A 22,314-nucleotide genomic window follows, 5' to 3' on the forward strand; every position below is an offset into this window, starting at 1 on the left:
GGGACGGAGTTTCACTCTTGTTACCCAGGCTGGAGTGCAATGGCGCGATCTTGGCTCACCGCAACCTCCGCCTCCTGGGTTCAGGCAATTCTCCTGCCTCAGCCTCCTGAGTAGCTGGGATTACAGGCACGCACCACCATGCCCAGCTAATTTTTTGTATTTTTAGTAGAGACGGGGTTTCACCATGTTGACCAGGATGGTCTCGATCTCTTGACCTCGTGATCCACCCGCCTCGGCCTCCCAAAGTGCTGGGATTACAGGCTTGAGCCACCGCGCCTGGCTAATTTGTATATTTTTTTTGTAGAGACGAAGTTTCACTGTGTTGGCCAGGCTGGTCCTGAACTCCTGATCATGTGATCCACCCACCTCGGCCTCCCAAAGTGCTGAGATTACAAGCATGAGCCACCAAGCTAAGCCTAATTTTCTATTTTTAGTAGAGATGGGGTTTCTCCATGTTGGTCAGGTTGGTCTTGAATTCCCGACCTCTGGTGATTCATAAGCCTTAGCTTCCCAAAGTGCTGAGATTACAAGCATGAGCCACCACGCAGAGCCAAAAAAAAAAAATTTTTTTTAATTTAAATTTTCATTTATTTATTTTTTTAATTAAAAAAAATTTTTTTTCCTCAAGGGCATTGCATCCAAAAAAATTTTTTTTAATTATGAAAAGTTTAGGCCAGGTGCGGTGGTTCCCGCCTGTAATCCCAGCACTTTGGGAGGATGAGGCAGGTGGATCACTTGAGGTCAGGAGTACAAGACCAGCATGGCCAACATGGCGAAATCCCATCTCTACTAAAACTACAAAAACTAGCTGGGCATGGTGGCGTGATCTGGGCTCTCTGCAACCTCTGCCTCCCAGGTTCAAGCAATTCTTCTGCCTCAGCCTCCCGAGTAGCTGGGACCACAGGTGTGAGCCACCACGCCCGGCCTCCCTGTTTGTTTTCTTTTTTTCTGTGGCTCAGGCTGGAGTGCAGTGGTGCTATCTTGGCTCATTGCAACGTCTGCCTCCCGGGTTCAAGCAATTCTTAGCCTCAGCCTCCCAAGTAGCTGAGATTACAGGCGCCCGCCACCATGCCTGGCTAAGTTTTGTATTTTTAGTAGAGACAGGGTTCCACCATCTTGGCCAGGCTGGTCTTGAACTCCTGATTTTGTGATCTACCTGCCTCAGCCTCCTCAAGTGCTGGGATTACAGGCGTGAGCCACTAGACCTGGCCACTTCTGTTTCTTTCTAGATTGTATCAGAGCAAATCTGAAACACTGTATCTTTATGCTGGTAAATATTGCAGTATGTATCTCTAACATATAAGGTCTTAAAAAACTGTAACCAAAGTGATTATCACACCTAACACCATTAGTAATAACCCCTTAATTTCATATGATGCCCAGTCTATGTTCAGATTTCTCTAATGAGCTGTTTTGGCTTGGTTTTGTTTTTTGAAAGTCTTGCTTTGTCACCCAGGCTGGAGTGCAGTGGTGCAATCTTGCCTCACTGCAACCTCTGCCTCCTGGGTTCAAATGATTCTCATGCCTCAGCCTCCTGAGTAGCTGGGATTACAGGTCTGGGCCACCATGCCCGGCTAATTTTTTTGTATTTTTAGTAAAGACAAAGATTCCCCCTGTAAGTTCAGTCTGGTCTTTAACTTCTGGCCTCAAGTGATCCAACCATGTCAGCTTCCGAAAGTCCTGAGACTACAGGTGTGAGCCACTGTACTCAGCCAATTGGCTTTTTAAAAAAAACCAAAACCAAAAACAAACAAACAAACAAAAAAACAGTTAAACAGTCTTTCCTTTGTATTTGCTTGTAGGTCTCTGTTCCTCTTTCCTCCACATTTCTTGTTAAATTGGAAACTTTCTTTAGAGGCATTAGATTCTGTTTCAATTTTTTTATTTTTTTATTTTTTTTTTTTGAGACAGAGTCTCACTCTGTCACCCAGGCTGGAGTGCATTGGTGCAATTTTGGCTCACTACAGGCTCCGCCTCCTGAGTTCAAGCAATTCTCCCACCTCAGTCTCCTGAGAAGCTGAAACTACAGGTGTGTGCCACCACTCCTAGCTAATTTTTGCATTTTTTGGTAGAGATGGGGTTTTACCATGTTGGCTAGGCAGGTCTCAAACTCCTGACCTTTCAGGTGATCCACCTGCCTCGGCCTCCTAAACTGCTGGGATTACAGGTGTTAGCTACCACGCTCGGCCCCCTAAATCTTATTAATCCACGTGTCCATATATCAATATACCCATACATACATCCACCAAGCCACCCATCCATCTACTCACCTACTTCCTTACCCATTCATCCTTACACATACCCATCTTTCTACCCACCTGTCTATGCATGTCACCACCCACCCATCCATCCACTCATTCACTAATCTAACTGTCCACCCAATCATCTTTCCATCCACCCACCATATCCATCCACCTGCCCACCCTTCTGCTTAGTTGGGCATTCATTTATCACAATCAAGAATGATTTGAGCTTCAAGTCAGTGACAAGTAAAAATAAAAATAAAAAATGTGGCCAGAGGTGGTGGCTCACACCTGTAATCCCAGCACTTTGGGAGGCTGAGGCAGGGGAAATCACCTTAAATGTGAGGACTTTGAGACCAGCCTGGCCAACATGGTTAAACACCCATCTCCACTAAAAAAAATACAAAAATTAGCCAGCCGTGGTGACGGGCACCTGTAATCTCAGCCACTGGGGAGGCTGAGGCAGGAGAATCTCTTGAACCTGGGAGGTGGAGGTTGCATTGAGTCGAGATTGCGCCACTGCACTCCAGCCTGGGCAACAAAGTGAGATTCTGTCTAAAAAAATAAAAATAAAAGGCCAGGCGTTGTGGCCTATGCCTGTAATCCCAGCACTTTGGGAGGACGAGGCAGGTGGATCACCTGAAGTTGGGAGTTCAAGAACAGACTGACCAATGTGGAAAAACCCCATCTTTACTGAAGATACAAAAAATTAGCTGGGCGTGGTGGTGCATGTCTGTAATCCCAACTACTTGGGAGGGTGAGGTAGGAGAATCGCTTGACCGCTGGAGGTGGAGGTTGCGGTGAGCCAAGATCACAGCATTGCCGGGCGCGGTGGCTCAAGCCTGTAATCCCAGCACTTTGGGAGGCCAAGGCGGGTGGATCACGAGGTCAAGAGATCAAGACCATCCTGGTCAACATGGTGAAACCCCGTCTCTACTAAAACTACAAAAAATTAGCTGGGCATGGTGGTGCGTGCCTGTAATCCCAGCTACTCAGGAGGCTGAGGCAGGAGAATTGCCTGAACCCAGGAGGCGGAGGTTGCGGTGAGCCGAGATCACAGCATTGCACTCCAGCCTGGGCAGCAAGAGCGAAACTCTGTCTCAAAAACAAATAAATAAAAATGAAAAAATTAGTATTTATAGCCCTTATTTAACAATGCTCATTTTATACCAGGCAGGGGGCTTTCCAGGCATTCTGGAGACAGGATTTGAACCCAGGCCTGACTATGCTCTATTAATGAGGGCATTCCTGTCTGGGCCAAGGACCCAGACATGAACTCAGTATTGTCCTGTGTTTCAGGGCGTGGGAGTGGGTGAACCCAGGTGCTAAAAGCAGCTTCTTACAACAACTTAGAAGCATGACCTGAAACGCCCTCCCCTCTCCTCCCTCAGGAGCCACCTGTGTTCTGGCCCCCAAGTTCTCTGCTTCCTGCTTCTGGGATGATTGTCGGCAGCATGGCGTGACTGTGATCCAGTATGTGGGAGAGCTCCTGCGATATCTGTGTAACACTCCCCAGGTGAGGCTCTAAGATTAGGGCTCCCTGATGAACACCCAAGTATGAAATCCCAAATGATATCTCAGGTAAAGATTTAGGCACGGAACTCAAGCAAGTCCCTCAGATAACACACCCCAGGCAAGAACCCCAGATAATGAGTTCCACACAAGGTTTCCAGCAGTGATTTCTTTGATAGTCAGCTGTGCTACCTTAAGCCTCAGTGTCCTCATTTGGAAAACAGGCATAATAAAAGCCACTACCCCTATCATGAGAATTTCCATTATAAATTAATTAAAATTAAATTTCCACTAAACTAAAGTTGTAGGTAACTACTCCCAGGTAAGACCTCAGATGAGGCCTCCAGTCACCCCTGGTAACTTCCCCCAGGCAAAGCTCTCAGGTCACCCATGCAGGTAACCCTGTATTTAAAAGACTCCAGTAACTACTTTCATGTAAGAAACCCAGGTAGTTCCCTTAGGTAGAGGTCCCCCATCACCTTCCAGGTAACTCCCAAGGTAAGGACCCAGGACAACACCACCTCGAGGTAAAGGTCCCAAGGCATGCCCCAAGAGCACCTCCTCCTCACCTTTCTGGGGACATTCCTGTAGCGACAAGAGGACCGGACACACACAGTCCGCCTGGCGATGGGCAATGGACTCCGGGCTGATGTGTGGAAGACCTTCCAGCAGCGCTTTGGTCCTATTAGGATCTGGGAAACCTACGGCTCCACAGAAGGCAACATGGGCTTAGTCAACTATGTGGGGCGCTGCGGGGCCCTGGGCAAGATGAGCTGTCTGCTTCGAGTGAGTGTGCGGGTGGCCGGTGTTAAGTTGCCCTGACTGAGGCTGAGCCCACAGGACCTCTATCGATACCCCCGCCCTCCACCGCAGATGCTGTCCCCCTTTGAGCTGGTGCAGTTCGACATGGTGGCGGAGGAGCCTGTGAGGGACGGTCATGGCTTCTGCATCCCTGTAGGGCTAGGTATGGGGTTTGAGGAGCCCATCCTGGGTGGCAGGGGTGGCGACCCTCAGTCTTCTCCTTGGCTGGAACAGTCTGCCCAAAACCTTGACATTGGTGCTCACTAGATGCAGCCTTCATCTGGACCCTCAGCCAGTGGCCTGTCTTACCATCACCTGGGGCCTCTGCCTCAGCTTCCTGGCTCTGCCCCGCTCCCCTGCCTTGATCTCTCGCTCTGATCTGCTGGGTCCTGGGTGTCCAACTGATTTGTTCTCTTCAGCTTTCTGTGGAAGACAGCTTTCCAGGCATTGGTCCCTTGTCCTGTACCTTCTGTTAGTGTCTTCTCCCAGGGCCGTGCAAGGTCCGGTCTCATCTCTTCTGCCATTTGTCTCTGGCCGTCTTCCATCCCTTGTTACCCTTTTCCTGCTTTCATGGACTCCCGATACCGCCTTCTCTTCCGTCTTTTTCTGTGTTCCTCGTCGGAATCTCTCTGAGTCTCTCTAATCTTTGGATATTCCTGTCTTTGGATCCGTCCCTGGCAGGGTGCTGGGTGACGAAGAGTCCACCGTTGTTGAAAACCTCCAGCAGGGGGCTTGGCTGGTGGGCTCCAGGGGTTCTGGTTCCTGCTCCTACCCCCAGGGGAGCCAGGGCTTCTGCTGACCAAGGTTGCAAGCCACCATCCCTTCGTGGGCTACCGCGGCCCCCGAGAGCTGTCGGAACGGAAGCTGGTGCGCAACGTGCGGCAGTCGGGCGACGTTTACTACAACACCGGGGACGTGCTGGCCATGGACCACGAAGGCTTCCTCTACTTCCGCGACCGCCTCGGAGACACCTTCCGGTCCGAATTGGGGTTTCTCGGGGCGGGGCTGGGGGGGGGGACAACGGAAGCTTTCATATCCTAGAGGCAGCCAGGCTGAAGAGGCGGGACTTTCCTATCGCAAGAGGGCGGAGCTTGGGGTCAGGACTTCCCACGCGAAAGCGAGGCTTCTCGATTTTGGAGGGGGCGGGCCCGACCGGGCCTCCAGATCCCCAGTAGGGGCGGGGCGGGGTGGGGCCTCTCCTTGCTGGGGGCGTGGTCACAGCGCTGGCTCCAACCCTGCAGATGGAAGGGCGAGAACGTGTCCACGCGCGAGGTGGAGGGCGTGTTGTCGCAGGTGGACTTCCTGCAACAGGTTAACGTGTATGGCGTGTGTGTGCCAGGTGCGGAGGGTTCTCATTTTAAACTTCAAACAGCTTTGTGGGTGGAGGGTCTTTATTCCGATTTTACAGGTAGGGAAGTGCTAGGTACGACGTGCCGGACCTCACCACCAGTGAGCAGAGCTGGGCGGGGCTGGAGAGTCAGCCATGGGCCCTCGAGATGGGTTAGCCGAGAGTGACCAGACTGCTTCCTAGGGTGTGAGGGTAAGGTGGGCATGGCTGCCGTGCAGCTAGCCCTCGGCCATACTTTCGACGGGCAGAAGTTGTACCGGCACGTTCGCGCTTGGCTCCCTGCCTACGCTACCCCCCATTTCATCCGCATCCAGGTGAGCCCGGGGTGGCAAGGTAGGTGGGTGGAAGATCATAGCGGGGGGGTGGGTGTCACAGTGACGGGACTATGATCACTGCCCTGCAGGACGCTGTGGAGGTCACGAGCACGTTCAAACTGGTGAAGACCCGATTGGTGCGTGAGGGCTTTAACGTAGGGATCGTGACTGACCCTCTGTTTATACTGGACAACCGGGCCCAGTCCTTCCGGCCCCTGACGGCAGAAATGTACCAGGCTGTGTGTGAGGGAACCTGGAGGATCTGACCACCTGGCCAACCCACAGGGGCAAGGATCAAGGCCGGCCACCCCCACCCCACTCGGTGTCACTTTCATCATGGGCCTGCGTCAATCCTAGCCTGGCCATATCCTCAACCTCAGTGGGCTGTAAATGGCAGTGGGCCCTGTAGCCGTGGCAGAATAAACTCAAAGTGTGTTCACAGTAGTCTGTATATCTGCATGGATGAAGGATCAATGGAGGAGTGCAGGGGCTAGTGCCCTGAAGACCTTACTTGAGGGTCTTCCCTGTCTCCCAGCCAGGAACCTCAGCCTCCACTGTGGGATGACCCTGTCTGTCTAAGGCCAACAGTATGGGAGGAGCTGGCCAGCCTCACAGCCACTCTAATGTAGAGAGATGAAAATCCTGATTCCCTCTGTGGGTCTTCCGTGGCCACTGAAGCGGTGATTGGGCCTGGGTCACAGTGGGTCAGTGGATGTGGATAATTCCCCTGTATAGTGCTATGGATACACGATCTGACAGAGCCTGGAGGGTGCTGGACTGTGGCTAGAAGGCCAAGCAGGAAGTAACTGGTGGAGTAGTGTCCCTGGCAGTGTGAACAGCACATACAAAGGCCCTGGGGCAAGTTTAGCAGGTGGGGTGCAGCAGGAGCAGAGGTCTCTGGAAAATGGGAGTCTGCACAGTCTCAGGAGTTGGCTGTGCTACTCGAAGCATAGTGGAGATGTAGGTAGGGGTGTATGGGTGCTGGGTCTCAAAGGCCATAAGTGCTTCTTGGAGCTTAGTAGGAACTATAGGTTAGGCTGCAGACACAGGAAAAACTGTGGTGGTGCCGGGCCAGTGCTCCATGGGTTAACTTTGGGAGCACAGCTGGGGCAATGATGGTGACAAAAGGAACCCCACAACAGTAACGGGCCATTGGTGGGCAGTGCTGCAGGCTGTGACCTACCCATCCCTTGTGTGCACAGTACACACGCCCAATGGCAATGGCTCAAACATACCTGAGAATGGCCCTGTGTGGCAGATGCACCTGAGTGCGGTTCATATTTCCTGGCTAAGGAATCTGGGGATGTCCAACTCAGAGATTCATTCCTTACTTTTGAGGAACACCTGAGCCTTTGGCCTTGTCCCATGGAACGGTGGTGGTGCAGAGGATCCTGGCCTTTTGCTTTCAGTTAAATGAATGTTGCCTGAGGGGAGAGTGTTAAATGAAAATGCTACATAAACTGCTTTTTTTTTTTTTTTTTTTTTTTTTTTTTTTTTTTTTGAGATGAAGTCTTGCTCTGTTGCCAGGCTGGAGTACAGTATCAGCTCACTGCAACCTCCACCTCCTGGGTTCAAGCGATTTCCCTGCCTCAGCCTCCTGCTGGGACTACAGGTGCACGCCACCCCGCCAGGTCAATTTTTTATATTTTAGTAGAGATAGGGTTTCACCATGTTGGCCAGAATGGTCTCCATCTTTTGACCTCATGATCCGCCCGCCTTGGCCTCCCGAAGTGCTGGGATTACAGGTGTAAGCCACCGCAGGCTTTTTGCAAGCAGTTCTCCTGCTCAGCCCACTGTCCCTGGACTCTCCCCTGTATCTAAGCCCCCAATAAAACCCTATTACCTTGTTTGCTGGCTCTCGGTCTCTTCTTCCGCATCTTGAACCTGGTGCCATCCCCACTGGAGTCAATAGAGGTTTGGCACAATACTGTGCTCTCCTGTGCCTCGGCCTCCTCATCGTGCTATGGGCCACTGTGAGGACAGAACTGGCCTTCAAAGGGAGCAACGCAGGCAGCACCCCATGTGGGCTATGGGGCAGCTGGGCTTCACAGAGTTCCTGGTAGCATCTGGGGCTCTTCCTGTCAGCCCTACAGCCTGAAGCTGAGACAGTACCCTTAGAGTCTGTGGTCATTTCAGTTTGGGTCCCACTATGAGAATCTGTTCATCACTGGTGGCTATGCACTGTAATTATCTTCTGTGAAGTGATAGTTCTTGTGACTTGCTATTTCTCTGCCCTGCGTGGCCAACGGAGCCCCACGTGTTCTCTGAAGACCCCTAGCCCTTTCATACACCTGGACTTGGGTCCAGGCCATCATGGTCCTCCCCTGCACACAGTAGGTTGTCCAGTTCATTCATATTCCTCTTTGCTCCAGGAGAGACCCTGGCCAGGAAGGGAGCTAGAGCTGTGTGAACATAGCATAGGCCCAGGCATTGCCCCTCTTGGGAAACAGTAGGCAGGGACAAGTGGATACCAAGGCTTTGGTATCGACTTTTTTCACAGAAGTCTGTGTGTCTGCCAATGAAAGAACAGTGGGGGAATGCAGGGGCTAGTGTCCCAAAGACCTGATTTTGGGAGTCTTTCCTGCCTTCCCACCAGGGACCTCAGCTATCCCTGTGGGATGACCCCATCTGGGCTTCCTCCTCCTGTAGCTAGGTTCTCAAGTTCAGTCGTACTCATATTTCCTTCAGGAGGGACCCTGGCCAAGAAGTGAGCCTGAAGTTGGATGAACATAGCAGCAGAGGTCAGGCTGGTCACGCTTGCTGCTCCTCCAACTTGCCTTCCCAGATGCACGGTAGGTAACCATGCTTAAGAAGAAAATTCCCTTTGTGTCTACCGAAGCCAGGAGTGATGAGTTCCAAGACCAGTGAAGCTGGTGAGTGATGTGGGCAGCCAAGGAGCAAGGGAGGCTGGAGATCTGTGGCAACAGAAGTTTGGCCTTTCTGGGCCCAGCTACCCTGTAGATTATTATTATTATTATTATTATTATTTGAGATGGAGTCTTGCTCTGTTGCCCAAGCTAGATTACAATGGTGCAATCTCAGCTCACTGCAACTTCCGCCTCCCAGGTTCAAGCGATTCTCCTGTCTCAGCCTCCCAAGTAGCTGGGATTACAGGCACGCGCCACCATACCCGGCTAATTTTTATATTTTTAGTAGAGGTGGGGTTTCACCATGTTGGCCAGGCTGGTCTTGAACTCCTGACCTCAGATGATTCGCCCACCTCAGCCTTCCAGAGTGCTGGGATAACAGGCGTGAGCCATAGTGCCCAGGCCAGAAATCAGATCCTTATTCAGAAACTCTGTATTATGAAAGTGGAATTTATGTTAAAATTCTAACACACACACACGGAGCAGGAGAAACAGAAGCCAACCTTGCTTTCCTGGGTCTTCTGCTGCCCTCCACACGGAGACCTCAAACCCAGCCTGTGCACAGAGGGGTAGGAAAGCACAGTTTTTGAACACCCACCCGAGGCAAGGAGGTCCCAGGAGGGGGAGTGTTGTCAGCCCGGGCCATGCTCAGGAAGGGAGGGAGCTTGATGCTTGGCGGTCACCCCACAGGCACTGGCCAGTCATAGAAGGGAACCCAGACTTCCCTCCAGGAGGAAGGGGCAAGAAGGGAGGAAGCAACTCCTTTTCCTTACACCCAGGTCTTTTGGGGGAAGGCAGGCCAGGGAAAGGGGACTGGCTTGGGACCCCTTGTTCACTCCAGTAACCCCTGCTGCCTCCAGAGTCTTCTGCTGGTACCCCAGAGGCTGCATCCAGGCTCTGAGAACACTGAGGCCTTGAGGGACTGCACCATCTGGCTGCTCACGGAGCTTCCAGCCGGTGACTCTTAAGATGGATGACCAGCTGCGACTTCCAGTCGAAGGCGCGGCCGCAGTCACTGCAGAAGTGGCGCCGCTGGCCCGCGTGGCTCTTGCGGTGGATGACTAACTGTGACTTCCAGCTGAAGCTGCACCCACACTCCTCACATGGGTAACTCCGGGGGCCTGTGAGTGACCGTCGCGGGTGGCGCGGAAAGGCCAGCTCTCCTTGAGGCGGTTTCTCTGTGCCTTCGCCAGTGGTTAGCCCTGGGGACTGTGAACCTGGCCTGCTTGTGTGTGTCCGGTGGTGGATAACAAACACTGACTTCCAGTCGAAGCCGCGGCCACACTGCTCACACATGTAGGGGTGTGCCCTGGGGGTGGTGCCCGGCTCCAGTCGTATCTCTGTGGGTGTGGGCATGGCGGGCGCTGGTGGTGTCCCTGGGCGTGCAGTGGGGGCAGGAGCTGTGGCCCCAGACGGGCCATCCCACGCCGCAGGACCCGGGCCCCGGGGTGGCTGGGCCTCTGGGCTGCCCGGCAGACCCTCATTCTCATCTCCTGGGGGCAGGGGCAGACCAGGTGAGTCACCGCACTCTGCACTTGTGATACCGCCCACCCATCTCTCAGGCTTGTGGCCGCGGCACGCAAGATCGCACCGCGTGACTCAGGTCCCACCCGTCCAGGAGGGGTGGTTCAGGCTGCACAGTGGGGTGTACTCACCTGAGCCCAGGTTTCTGCAGACGCCTGCCCCCGTGAGCAGCACCCCCAACTCCGACTGGGCCTGTGCCTCCGGCTGGTGGGGTGGTAACCCTGCCCGGGCGGGAGGTACAGTCAGGTGAGGGGTTTGCGTGAAGGAGGGGTAGGGTGGGTTCCAATAGGTGACAGGTGTCCCTTTGGAAGGTGAGAGAGCTGGGTAGGGCTGGTACCACAGAGGCCCTGCCCAGCTAGGCCTGCTGCAGGATGGGTGCAGGCCCAGGGAGAGGGGCGGGGTGGGGCTGGCTGGTCCTCACCCAGGGAGACCACTGTGCCGTACTTCTCCAGCATCGCGTCCCAGTACAGTTCCTTCTGTGAGCGGTCCAGCAGCCCCCACTCCTCCTGCGGACGTGGCCCATCACTGTAGGCACCCTTCCACCCTCCCTTGCCCTGTCTGGTTCATATTATTACCTGGGGGAGCCAGCAGGTTACCTACGCCTCATCTGCCTCTCTAGCTGAGAATGATCTTGAGGTAGGTGTTTGTAAGTGCTGGGGTCCTCCTTCAGATCACTTGACCAATGCTGTTGCCAGCACTCATCCCCCTCAACTACCCCACCCTGCTAAGAGGGTGGGCTTGGCAGCATCACAGGGACCTGAATGACTTTATCAAGGAGTGAACTCCCTGCCTGGGAGTCAGCCCTCCTTGCCACCTGTGTCCCATCATCTGGGGCTCTACTGGGGTGGGAAAAATAATCCTCAAGGACAAGCTGTGGCAAGTCCAGGGGCACGAAGGCAGCAGTTGTGAGGAGCCACAGCTGGACGTGGATGGTGCTGGCTGGAGGTGAGGACCCCGTGGAAAGGGTAGCCTAGCTGCTCTCCTCACTTTCTGACTGTGCCATGGGGTTGTGAAGGGAGCCTGGAAAGACTTATCCACCTTGAAGCATATCTCAACTAGCAATTCTGCTACTGAAGCTCCCCAGTGGAGTGGCTTAGAAGCAGAGGAAAAGGCCTTGCCACCCACACTTGGAAACCAAGTGATCCAGTAGCAGAGACCTCAAGCTGAGCTTCCAGGCCCAACAGGTCGCCTCTGAGGAGAGCCCTAGGAGAGAAGGGACTTGGGGCATTTTACAGGAAGAGTGTCTCCATCTGTTTCAGGTGTTGGGGGAATACCGCCACAGCTGGTCTTCTCCCCTCCCCATCTATACACAAAAGTTCAAATCCCCAGGTTCTGGCTCAGGACCTCTGGGTGCAGCAAACCTCCCAACTGACTTCTCTGGAGGTGAGAAAGCCATGCCTGCTAGTTCCAGCCACTCTAAACTGGGTTTCCATGGCTTGAGGCCCAAATCCTTTTTTTTTTGACAAGGAGATTTGCTCTTGTCGCCCAGGCTGGAGTGCAGTGGTGTGATCTTGGCTCACTTTGACCTTTGCCTCCTGGGTTCAAGCGATTCTTCTGCCTCAGCCTCCCTAGTAGCTAGGATTACAGACGCATGCCACCATACCCGGCTAATTTTTGTATTTTTAGCAGAGACAGGGTTTTACTACGTTGGCCACGCTGGTCTTGAACTCCTGACCTGAGATGATCTGCCCACCTCGGCCTCCCAAATTGCTGGGATTACAGGCATGAACCACCTTGCCCTGCCCCAAATCCTTTCCATAATAGATCACCAGTCTGTCCCTGTGCCCCAGGTCCTGTGAGGGGTACAACTGCTACACACTCCACTTCTGGGCATCAAAGAGCCACTAGCCATGGAGCCTCGAAAACCACAGGGCCGAGGGCAGCCATGGGGACACTCCCTCCCCACACCTCCGGCCTACACTTCCCACCTGGAGCTGCTTACCTGAATCCTGGGTGGGTGGAAGGAGGTAGAGGCTGGCTCTTGGTGTCCATGGTGCCCCTCAGGGGACTGAGCTGCAAGTGGAGGGCTGGAGGGTGCTGAAAAGTGGGGCAGATGGGAGGCTGGTGTCAGAGTCTGCCCAGAAGAGCCATGGCAAATGAGGAGCTCCTCTGCTGTGTGACATGGCAAGTAGCCAGCCCTTTGCTCCAGCCTCCCAGGTTCCCATCCCAGACAGGGACATCCACAATCACTTCAAGAGTCCCAGCCTTGACACACCTGTCCTGGGACTCCCACCCAAGCCAGGAATGTCCACGCTTCTTCCAGGAGCTGCTCATCTCTGGTGGGACCCCAACCTCACCCATTTCCTGTCCATCGACATTGGGCTCCTCCTTCACACTGCAGCTGAGCTGGACAGACCCCTCTCTTCTGGTGTCCTGGGGACCCTCCCCAGGGGACTCCACTGTCCCTGAGTGGGGGGGGCTCCCCAATGAGTCCTCTGTCTTCTGGGCTGCAGGGAGCACCTCCTGCTTCAAGACATGGGCTGTGATCTGAGGAGAAGAAATAAGTCACAAGGGCTCTAGCCTGGGTCTGTCCCTCCAAGAAGCTGATACTGGCCACACTCACCCAGCCCAACAGCTGCCCAGGGTCATGTTGCAGTCCTTCCACCAGGGCAGCAGCCTCCTCAGGACTGCCTGGCCGCTGACCTCGCACCCAGGCCTGGATCTCAGGAGGCAGTGTGCCCAGGAACTGCTCCAGCACCAGCATCTCCAGCATCTGCTCCTTGGAGTGTGCCTCAGGCTGCAGCCACTGGTGACACAGCTCACGCAGCCGGGCCAGGGCTTCTCGGGGACCTGCCACCTCCTGGTAGCAGAACCCTCGGAAGCGGAGGCGGGCAGTCTCAGGCTCCTCAAGGGTGGTCTCTGGGTCCATGAGGGGCAGGCATGGGGGACCCAGAGGGGATGGCATTCTTGTTCAAGGGGGTGTCTTGGAGTCGTTAAGGGGTCTACAGAAAAGGAAGGGTCCAAGTGTCAGCCAAGAGAATCTGGCCAGGGGAAGGCAGACACCAGGCCCAGCCCAGGGGGCTGAGACCAGGACCAAGTGTACTCTGAGGTCAGAGGAGGTAAGGGCAAGAAGCTTCATGGAAAGATAAGGGTCACAGGAGCTACATAATGACGGCAAATGAGTCGGAGGAAGCCTTGCGGACAAATCCTTGGAGGCAAGGTGTCCAGGGAGCTTCCAGGAAATTGCAAACAGTTGGGTCCAACAGGGGACTGCTAGGAGATGACGGTAAAGAGGTGGATAAGGACAATCATCGCAGGGTTCCAGGGCCAGGCTGGGGAGCCACAGGCAGTGCTTAGCAGAGGTGCGAGGGGAGTGGTCAGCTGGGCAGGTGGGGCCGTGATCCAGGGTGAGTGGGATCCCTGAGCGAGGAAGAGGCAGCAGGTAGAGGGTGGAGCCAGGCTGTCATGTATGGGGGCGAGTGTCCCTCCACAATCTTGGGGATGCTGACTGAGGGGGACATCCTTAAGACTGGCTCTGGAGAGCGATCCCGTGAGGGCTACACGGCAAGTCAGGGCTTTTGTGGACACCGTGCTCGCTGACCACAGCGAACTGTGGATGACTCACACTGCCTGGGCCCATGCGTGTAAAGACGAAAAGCAAAGAACAAAAACGGAGCCAAAGCTCCACGTTGCGTGGAGTCCAGGGATGGGCACCGCTTCCCGGTCCCGGAGGTCTGGCGTGAAATACGGCCCCCTGCAGGGGCCTGAGAGACCAGGCCTGACACCCGGCCTGTCCGAGGGATACTCGAACTTCGGGATCTATCCCCAAAAAGGGAAGAGAACAGAGAGGCGTTCACGAGGACGCGCCCGGCCTCGGCACCCGGAACCGTGTTGAGGGGAGGAAGGGCCTGTGCGAAGGCTGAGGGGACGCGCGCGGCCGGTAGGGAGGTGGGCGGGCCCTCCAGGGCGCCGAGAGCAGGAGTCCTGCAGGCCCCAGAGGGCGGCCCCAAACCCTCCCGCCTTGTAGAAAGGCCGCGCCCCGCTCAGGCAGCCTGCGCTCACCTCAACCCCGGAGCCGTTGCTGGGAGGCCGCTTCCCGGAAGTGGAGCCGCGCAGCCCAGGGCGCCTCAGCCGGGTGTTGCCCCGGCGACGCTGCGCTGACCAATCCCGCGCCAGCACCGAAGGCACCGCCCACTCCCTTTAAACTACGTTTCCCATGAGCGTCAGCAAAGACAGGCGGGACCGCGGCCGCCGGACCCGCATTTGCAGAGGCCTCTGACGCCTGAGAAGCGCTCTGTTCCTCTAGGAGGTGCCGCAGTGTTCCACAGTTATATAGGCTCCCTCCGCTCTGGGAGCAGCTCTCCCTTACCATGTTATAAACCTGCAAGTCTGTATAGTGGCCCGGTTCCTACTGGCCGGTGAGGGGAGAGACGGGAGGTTTTGCCCAATGAGAGGTGGCGCTTGCCTGGCCCCACCCCCACGACGTTCCGCTCGACCAGCCCCCGGATAACAGCCAGGGCATATCCGCCAGCCTCCAGCTGTTCTCATGACGTCAGGAGCGTTGCCTCGACTTCCGAGGAGGCCGGAAATGGTGGCCCAGTGGTCTCCTGGGTCGAGTAGTTCGCTGTGGCTCTTTCCAAGTGGTCCCGGGAGAGGCGGGGTCGGGTGTGGACCACCACCTGAACTTGGGCTTTCTCCCTCCTGGAGGGTGCGGGGGGCTTCTTTGGCCTATGTTAAGCGCCCTGCGGTCACGCGGGGGCCACAGCGACCCTGAAGAGGTACTGACGGTTGTGACCGCAGTCTCTGACGTCTTCAGATGTCAGTCCTGCAAAGTCGGGGGCGGAGGTTTTCCGCCAGGCTGATGGGACTTGCGCAACCGTTTATTTACCTTTTATTTAATTTGGGGAGAACTAGACAGGGTGCCACTAGTTTCTCCCAATAAGCAATGTTACAGTTTTCTAAATCTGTGGGATCAGTTTTGCTTCCACACTTAAATGACATTATCAGTTCTAAATTACACCACCTGTTTTGGTTTCTTTGGATACTTGGGAATCTCTGCTGCCTACTCTGGATGCAGAGCAATGGTCTTAATCACAGATTGGAAGCACTGAGCACATGCGTGGTGGGACTTGTCAACTTTGAGCTTTCCAGAAGCCTCCTCGGGTTGTTTTTGGGGATGGGGTGCTTAGGTCTTTTCTCTGGGACTGTGCAGATTCCCAGGAGAAAAACAAAAAACAAACTTTTACCCTCCACCAGGTGGGGAGAGCATTGGGTCATTAAGGGCTTCTTCAGCAGCTGTTCCCCAGGCAGCTTTGTTGTAGGTCTCCTGTATCTGGGCTGCTGGTTCTCTCTGCCTTCTGCTGTTCTGCCGTAGCCGGGTGGGAACTCTCTCCACTTCCCCAAGTGGCCACGCAGTATATGGCATCCCTAACTTAGTGACAGCTCCCATCCACTTCTAGCTTAGGAATGCCGTTGCTGCTGACTCATCTTTCACCATCCTCATACTTGTGGATTTGTGTTTTAATTGCTCCCCTCTGTGGTTTCAGTGGAGTTCCAAGTCCAGTGAGATTTATGTGTTTGGTCTGACCTTTTGACACAGACCTTTTGACCTAGAAGCCCAGGGACACTTTTACAGTCACTGCCTAATCAGGATTAAGAGCAGAGGGGGAGGCTGGATGGAGGTCAGCTAAAGGGCCAAGACCTGGATGGAGGCGGGAGTCCAAGTTGGGGGCCACCGACCAGTCATGGGTTTAAGGAGGGCAAGATTGGAGGAGGGTGGACAAACTGAGAGACAACAGGAACACAAGCAGATGTGGAAAGGAGCCTGATGGAGGGAAGAGCTGGTGGGAAGACAAGGTAGGGCACTGAGCCCAGCCTAAGGGGTCAGGCAGGCTCAGGGCAGAAACTTCAGCGTCTGTCAAAGGCACAGAAATGATTTCATGTGACTCTCTGGGTATCCACTTGTTTGACAGATGCTTCTGCTCCTGACTCCCATGGCTTCCCCCAGAAAAGTCCTCTTTCAGACAGGGAAGGGTTGTCTGCATTTCACAGCTCTGCAGACTTAGTAGGGGACAGTGGTTCAGGGACTTACTGGGATCCTGGAGGTCCAAGTCTTGCAGACTCCGGGAGAGCTGGGTCCTGCTTGTCTCCACTCCCTGCAGGAACCTGTGAGGTTTCACAGGTGGAATACCAAGTGGGTGGGGCGAGTTTCTGCTCTTTGTGTATAGAGTGGGATCGCTGCAAGGCTTTGGAAGCCATGGGATGGAGCGACCACCGGTCTGGAGTCAACCTTGCAGGGTCATCACACATGGCCACACCCTCTATCTCAGCAGCAGGGGAACACAGCCCTGCTTTGGTTTCTCCACCTACCATCATCCCATCAGCAGGATCCACCAGGACTCATCACCTAACAGAGCTGCTGCTCCAGGCAGCCCCACCCCATCCCACTTTATCCAGCTTCTGGCTCCCCCAACCCACCTCTGGCCCTGAAAAGGATACAGGTATCCCACTCCCTCACTGGACCGCAGACAGGCTGCATCTCTATTCTGTGGCCTCTTGAGGGTGCCCAGGTTGAAGCCAAGTCCAGGAACTTCTGTGATGATGACACATGCTGATGGCATGTCAGGGTATGTTCAATACCATCTGCATTGTATGAGGGTGAAATGGGTGTTGGGTTGCTACTGTTCACACCAATGTTTAAAAAGAAAGCTTTATCAGAGAAGCTGTTTGAACTGTTATTAAAAACTAAACCATGCTCTGGAGTAGGGACAAGAAGCTGTGCTGTGGCAGTCCAAACTGCTGTACAAGAAATTGCAACACCTACTCCGAGTTGCAGATGCTAGTCTTTTTTTTTTTTTTTTCATGAAAGAGACCTTGAATTTCCTTGGAGGTGAGGCTCCAGGTAGGGACAGGGCCTGGTCTGCTGAAGGCCACAGGAAGCAAATAGCCCCCAGTCCACCTTTCTGTTCCTGCCATGCAGGGCCATTACACTGGGGTGGGGAGGTCATCAGGAGGATGTCACACATGGCCTTAGGTAATGGCAAGTCGTTCCTATTCAGTTCTCTGTCCGGCCTCCAACTGAGGAGGGATAATGGGGGTAAGGTGAGACGGGGTGTGGGGGGGGAAGTGGCCACCAAACCCAGCAAAAATGAGCAGCTCCATCTTGTCTGAAGTTAACATTGTCCCCTCAGAAGTAAAGGCTCCTCATCACATCAATTTTAGTAAACAAGTCAGTGACAGGCCTTGGCCAAGCTGAGACTTGGACCAAAACCTGAGCAAGTGCCACTGGAAAGCCATCATCCTAGCTCTGTCCTTCCAATGCTGAGAGCCACATGTTCCCCCATGGGCATCCCTATGCTGAGTCGGCTATGTGAAGCCAGGACAGGCCCTCATACCTGGCCAGAGTGCAGCCCAGGAGATGAGGTATCTGGACGCTGGGTCAGTCCACCTGGGCTTGGGTCCCAGCTCTGCTGTGTGCCATGGCAACTCACCTCTGCCTGTGTGCCTCAGTTTCCTCATCTTCCAAGGGGTGATACCAGCCACAGCAGCCATCTCTCAGAGCTTCAAGAGAAATTTCCCAGCACTTAAGACAGGAGCCGACAGTAAGCACATGTTGGCTCTCATTAGGACTCCACCTGTCAGTATCTGAAAACATGATGTTTGGTAGACCCAAACCTTTTTCCCAGAGGCAGTGGCTGACACTATGAGCCCACATCCTGATCCCATCACTTGTGGTCTCCTGTCTGCTAGGCTGGCCCCTAGGAAGCCTTGGATGAACAGTGGCAGTGGTAACGGGTGGGGGCAGGGGGAGGAGAATGCCCTCAGCATCTATCCAGCAGCTAGTTTGTGTGCAGATAAGTTTCTCTGGGTCACACAACCTATGTCCACATGTCCCTCACCTTAGCATCCACTGTTGTAACACATGAAGCAGTACCACATTGCAGTGCTGTGACTGTCAGCCTCCTACTGGCTCTTAATAGTCCTGGCCCAACTAGAGTTTCAGCCACCATGTCCTCCCGCTGATGTTTCTACAGTGCTACTTCTTTGGGGATGCAGATACTGGCAAATTCAGTCCCCACGTGCAAATGAAATCACAGCCAAAGGGGCTCCCTTATCCCTGCCTAACAAGTACAAGGCTTTTTCCCTGCTGTGGATCTGCAGAGGACATATGCCCTTTAGATGTGGAAGGGATTCACAGAAGGCCAAGAAAGGGCGAGGCTGCAACCTGTGACCTCAGACCTCCGCTGGCTCCGAAACTGCGGCTGGGCCCAAGGCGGGAGTGGGCTCGCTTTCCTTCACTGGCGCACCTTCTGTTGATGCCCCAGAAACAGACCTGGCCTGGGGCTGCAGGCTGGCCCTGGATCGCCGGACGGTCTTCTCACCGGTATGTATCCTCTGGTGGTGGAAGAGGGCCGGGCGCTCACGGAAGGCGCGACCACACTGCGTGCACACGAAGGGCTTCTCGCCCGTGTGAATGCGCCGGTGGCTCAGCAGCACAGCGCCCTTCGCGAAGGCCTTGCCACAGTCCCCGCAGCGGAAGGGCCGCTCGCCTGTGTGCAGGAGCTGGTGCTGGGTCAGGTTGGAGCTGTGGCTAAAGGCACGGCCGCACTGTGCGCAGGCGAAGGGCTTCTCGCCCGTGTGCACACGCTGGTGCTTAAACAGCGAGGACCCCTGGCTGAAGGCGGCACCGCAGAGCGCGCACACAAAGGGCTTCTCGCCTGTATGCGTGCGCTCGTGCTGGATCAGGTGCGAGTTGCGGCAGAAGCGGCGGCCACACTGTGCACAGGCATAGGGACGTCCGCCCGCGTGTATCTTGCGGTGCTGGCTGAGGTTGGAGCCGTGGCTGAAGGCCTTGCCGCACTCGGAGCAGCGGAAGGACTTCTCAGCCGTGTGGATGCGCTGGTGCCGCACCAGTGAGGAGCTGTGCCTGAAGGCCTTGCCACACGCGGGGCAGGCGTAGGGCGTCTCGCCGCTGTGGATGCGCTGGTGCTGCGTCAGGTGCGACGTCTGGCTGAAGGCCTTGCCGCACTGGGAGCACTCGTAGGGCCGCTCCCCTGTGTGGGTGCGTAGGTGCTTGAGGAGGTCGGAGCTCTTCACGAACACTTTGCTGCACGCCCTGCATTCGAAGGACTTTTCCCCAGCGTGGAGAGCCTCGCCCAGCTCATCCCAGGTCGAAGGCTCCTGGCCACCGAGCAGTCTCTGAGGCTCCTGCCAAGCTGAACCCATTCCGTGATTCCCCTGACCGCTGGCGGCCTCCACGTCCGGGGCGTTCCCGAAGGGTCTCCCAGGGGCCTCCAGCGCACATGGCTTCTGCTGCTGAGGCGTCCTAGGCTGCCTCCCAGGCACCGGGTGCTCTGTGAGGGTCTCTTCCCTAAGCTGGCCAACCTCAGGAGTCCTGAGTGGGGACGTCAGTCGCAGGCTGATGCTAGCTTGCCCACTGTCTGAGCCTAGCAGGAGCCTCTCCCAGTAGATCACCGACACCCCCGTGGGTTTTCTCTCCCGAGATGGGGAGGCACCCCGTTGTTGCTGCAGGCCTTCTGTACTGTGGCAGGCACCGGCAACAGGGAAGACACTAGTAGTCATTACGGGTAGGGTATCTGGAAAAGCCGGTTGCCTTGCTGCTTCTCCAGAAACATCTCCATCTTCTGCCAAACTCCAGAAACCTGAAGATAGAGAAATGGTGGTTGCCTAGGGCATCCTGGTTAGCAGAGGACCAGGGTAGGCTGAGTGGACACGCAAGAGGGAATGTGGGGGATGGCACAAAAGCTTAGGGGAAAAGTAGAGGTGAGGCTAGCCCTGGGGGTTTGGGGGAAGCATCTGCCCTGATGGGTGTGGCACTGACCGCAGTGGGAACTCCCATGATCAAGGTGGCAGCCCCCAGACACCCAGGAGGTGGGGCGGAGGGAAACAGCAGCTGCTGTGTGCCTTGTACATCTCTACACTGGCTGTTCCGTCCACTCCCTTTCCATTGCTCACCGCCTTCTCCCTTGGTGCCCCCCTCTCGGGCACCCACTCCCCAGCCTGCTCTTGGCAATGACCTCCATCCAATGCTCTAGACTCTACTCCTGAATCCTGCTTACCAACAGCCTCCCCCACCACACCCAAGCCCCACAAAAGCAGGACCAGGATCGGCCTGGTTGAAGTTTTGTCTACATTGCCTGGAATGGGCCTGGACACTGTGAGCACTCAGGAAACATTTGCTGAACACAAAGATGAATGATGGGTTAAAGAAATGGCCCATTGGCCAGGTACAGTGGCTCACGCCTATAATCCCAGCACTTTGGGAGGCCGAGGCGGGTGGATCATGAGGTCAAGAGATCGAGACCATCCTGGTCAACATGGTGAAACCCTGTCTCTACTAAAAATACAAAAATTAGCTGGGCATGGTGGCACATGCCTGTAGTCCCAGCTACTCGGGAGGCTGCGGCAGGAGAATTGCTTGAACCCAGGAGGCAGAGGTTGCAGTGAGCCGAGATCATGCCATTGCACTCCAGCCTGGGCAACAAGAGTGAAGCTCCGTCTCAAAAAACAGAAACAAAGAAATGGCCTATTAATCATGGCAGTGACTAGGCCATGGAGGGTGTGAAGCCACACAGCCCAGCTGATGGCAGGACTCTGAGCTGGTCTCACCTGAGGGCCCTTCTGTGTCAACCCAGCTTCTGTGCCCTTGGAGCTCCCCCTTCAAGGGCAGCTAAGGCTGCAGCCTCCAGGAGAGGCTGATGATGAAAGAGAAGTGAATCGGGTGGGAGGTAGGTGAGGAGGGTGCTTCTTGGGAGTATGGGAAGCAGGGACAGAGGCATGGCCACAGGTTGGTCCCAAATTCACCCCACCCTGAGCTCCCACTCACCAGAATTGCGCCTCCTGTGGGTGTTCCTGGACATGGTCATGTCCGTTCCACTAGGAACCCAGGGCTCCTCGCCACGCTCGAGCTGGATGACCACACGAGGTCGAGAGGTGGAGAGTCCTGTGAGGAGGTAGTGCAGGTTAGAGTCCAGCCCCAGCTCAAGACAACCCACCTCCCAACAGAGGGCAGGAGTCAGGGCTTCATGGAAATAGAAAACGTCATCTGTGCAACCAGGAGAATCTACAGATGGCACAGGGCAAGGGTCTCACAGGAATAGCTCATTCATCGCCAGGGCAGTAACTGTGCCCAGAGCACCAAAGGAAGGGGACTGAGCCCAGGCACGGAGAGGCCACAGCTGGACAGGGTCACAGGGAGTGGTTGAGCCAACCAGACTGCATGTCTACAGGACCAGCCCCCTATTATTCCACATGGCCCCTGGCTGCAAGAAGGGCCTGCTCATCAGCCACCGGGGAGGTGAGGGGCAGTCCTGGCCAGTCAGCTTGTCATCAATAGCCCATTTCATGGAGTATCCAGGGCCTTACCCAGTGAGGCCACAAGTGCAAAGTTGTCTAGCATCACGCGGCGGTACAGGGCCCTCTGGGCTGTGTCTAGGAGCCCCCACTCCTCCTGGGAGAAGTACACAGCCACATCCTCGAAGGCCATCTGGTCCTAAAAGAGCAGGGAGGGGGAGATAGGCATGGTCTAAAACTAGGTTATCCAACCTTTTGGTTTCCCAGGGCCACACTGAAAGAATTGTCTTGGGCAACACATAAAATACACTAATACTAATTTTGTTTAGCTGATGAGCTAAACAAAAAAAAAAATTGCAAAAATATCTCATGTTTTAAGAAAGTTTAAGAATTTGTAGGCCGGGCGCAATGGCTCAAGCCTGTAATTCCAGCACTTTGGGAGGCCGAGGCGG

At 55.0% G+C, this 22,314-nt stretch overlaps 3 protein-coding genes across 14 annotated transcripts in view; 1 reads left to right on the forward strand and 2 right to left on the reverse strand.

The window, feature by feature from the left end:
- Positions 1–10,087, forward strand: part of SLC27A5 (solute carrier family 27 member 5) — a 14,649-nt gene extending 4,562 nt beyond the window's left edge. The window contains exons 4-10 of one of the 3 annotated variants that reach the window (XR_004264266.1): positions 3,635–3,759; positions 4,347–4,541; positions 4,629–4,719; positions 5,335–5,533; positions 5,798–5,895; positions 8,907–9,010; positions 9,946–10,087. Coding sequence is in view for 2 of the 3 variants with exons in the window: in XM_032263325.1 (XP_032119216.1) it covers positions 3,635–3,759; positions 4,347–4,541; positions 4,629–4,719; positions 5,335–5,533; positions 5,798–5,895; positions 6,088–6,218; positions 6,308–6,484 (1,016 nt within the window). In the remaining variant the exon portion in view is untranslated. Of the gene's footprint in view, positions 1–3,634; positions 3,760–4,346; positions 4,542–4,628; positions 4,720–5,334; positions 5,534–5,797; positions 5,896–6,087; positions 6,219–6,307; positions 6,661–8,906; positions 9,011–9,945 lie in introns of those variants that run through there. The other 2 variants (XM_032263325.1, XM_032263326.1) reach the window with 2 other exon arrangements.
- On the reverse strand, positions 9,518–17,043 carry ZNF446 (zinc finger protein 446). Of its 2 annotated transcripts, none has more exons than XM_032263330.1 (7): positions 16,641–17,043; positions 13,173–13,551; positions 12,907–13,096; positions 12,552–12,646; positions 11,031–11,115; positions 10,741–10,830; positions 9,518–10,578 (listed from the first exon to the last, which is right to left on the reverse strand). In XM_032263330.1, exons 2-7 carry the CDS (start codon positions 13,512–13,514, stop codon positions 10,025–10,027), a joined length of 1,356 nt encoding a protein of 451 aa, XP_032119221.1. In that variant the 5' UTR covers positions 13,515–13,551; positions 16,641–17,043; the 3' UTR covers positions 9,518–10,024. The 2 variants fall into 2 exon arrangements, with proteins under 2 accessions (XP_032119221.1, XP_032119222.1); XM_032263331.1 differs by lacking the exon at positions 16,641–17,043 and adding an exon at positions 14,612–16,044.
- Positions 17,044–17,393: 350 nt separating this feature from the next.
- Positions 17,394–22,314, reverse strand: part of LOC116540019 (zinc finger protein 324A) — a 30,957-nt gene continuing 26,036 nt past the window's right edge. For 7 of the 9 annotated variants that reach the window (XM_032263317.1, XM_032263319.1, XM_032263318.1 and 4 more), the window contains 3 exons: positions 21,935–22,061; positions 21,396–21,512; positions 17,394–20,211 (listed from right to left, as the gene is read on the reverse strand). In XM_032263317.1, the coding sequence (XP_032119208.1) occupies positions 18,782–20,211; positions 21,396–21,512; positions 21,935–22,061 (1,674 nt within the window). In that variant the 3' untranslated portion in view covers positions 17,394–18,781. Of the gene's footprint in view, positions 20,212–21,395; positions 21,513–21,934; positions 22,075–22,314 lie in introns of all 9 variants that reach the window. The other 2 variants (XM_032263323.1, XM_032263321.1) reach the window with 1 other exon arrangement.

Source organism: Sapajus apella, unplaced genomic scaffold, assembly GCF_009761245.1.
Source record: "Sapajus apella isolate SASKATOON/1434 unplaced genomic scaffold, GSC_monkey_1.0 scaffold135, whole genome shotgun sequence".
Lineage (NCBI taxonomy): Eukaryota > Metazoa > Chordata > Mammalia > Primates > Cebidae > Sapajus > Sapajus apella.

Excerpts from the sequence above, each read along its gene's own strand:
- ZNF446 (XM_032263330.1), bottom strand. The coding sequence starts at position 13,514 with ATGCCATCCCCTCTGGGTCCCCCATGCCTGCCCCTCATGGACCCAGAG. Across the intron at positions 13,097-13,172 it reads CTGGGCAGCTGTTGGGCTGG|ATCACAGCCCATGTCTTGAA; the intron begins GTGAGTGTGGCC and ends TCTTCTCCTCAG. Across the intron at positions 12,647-12,906 it reads TGTCGATGGACAGGAAATGG|CACCCTCCAGCCCTCCACTT; the intron begins GTGAGGTTGGGG and ends CCCACTTTTCAG.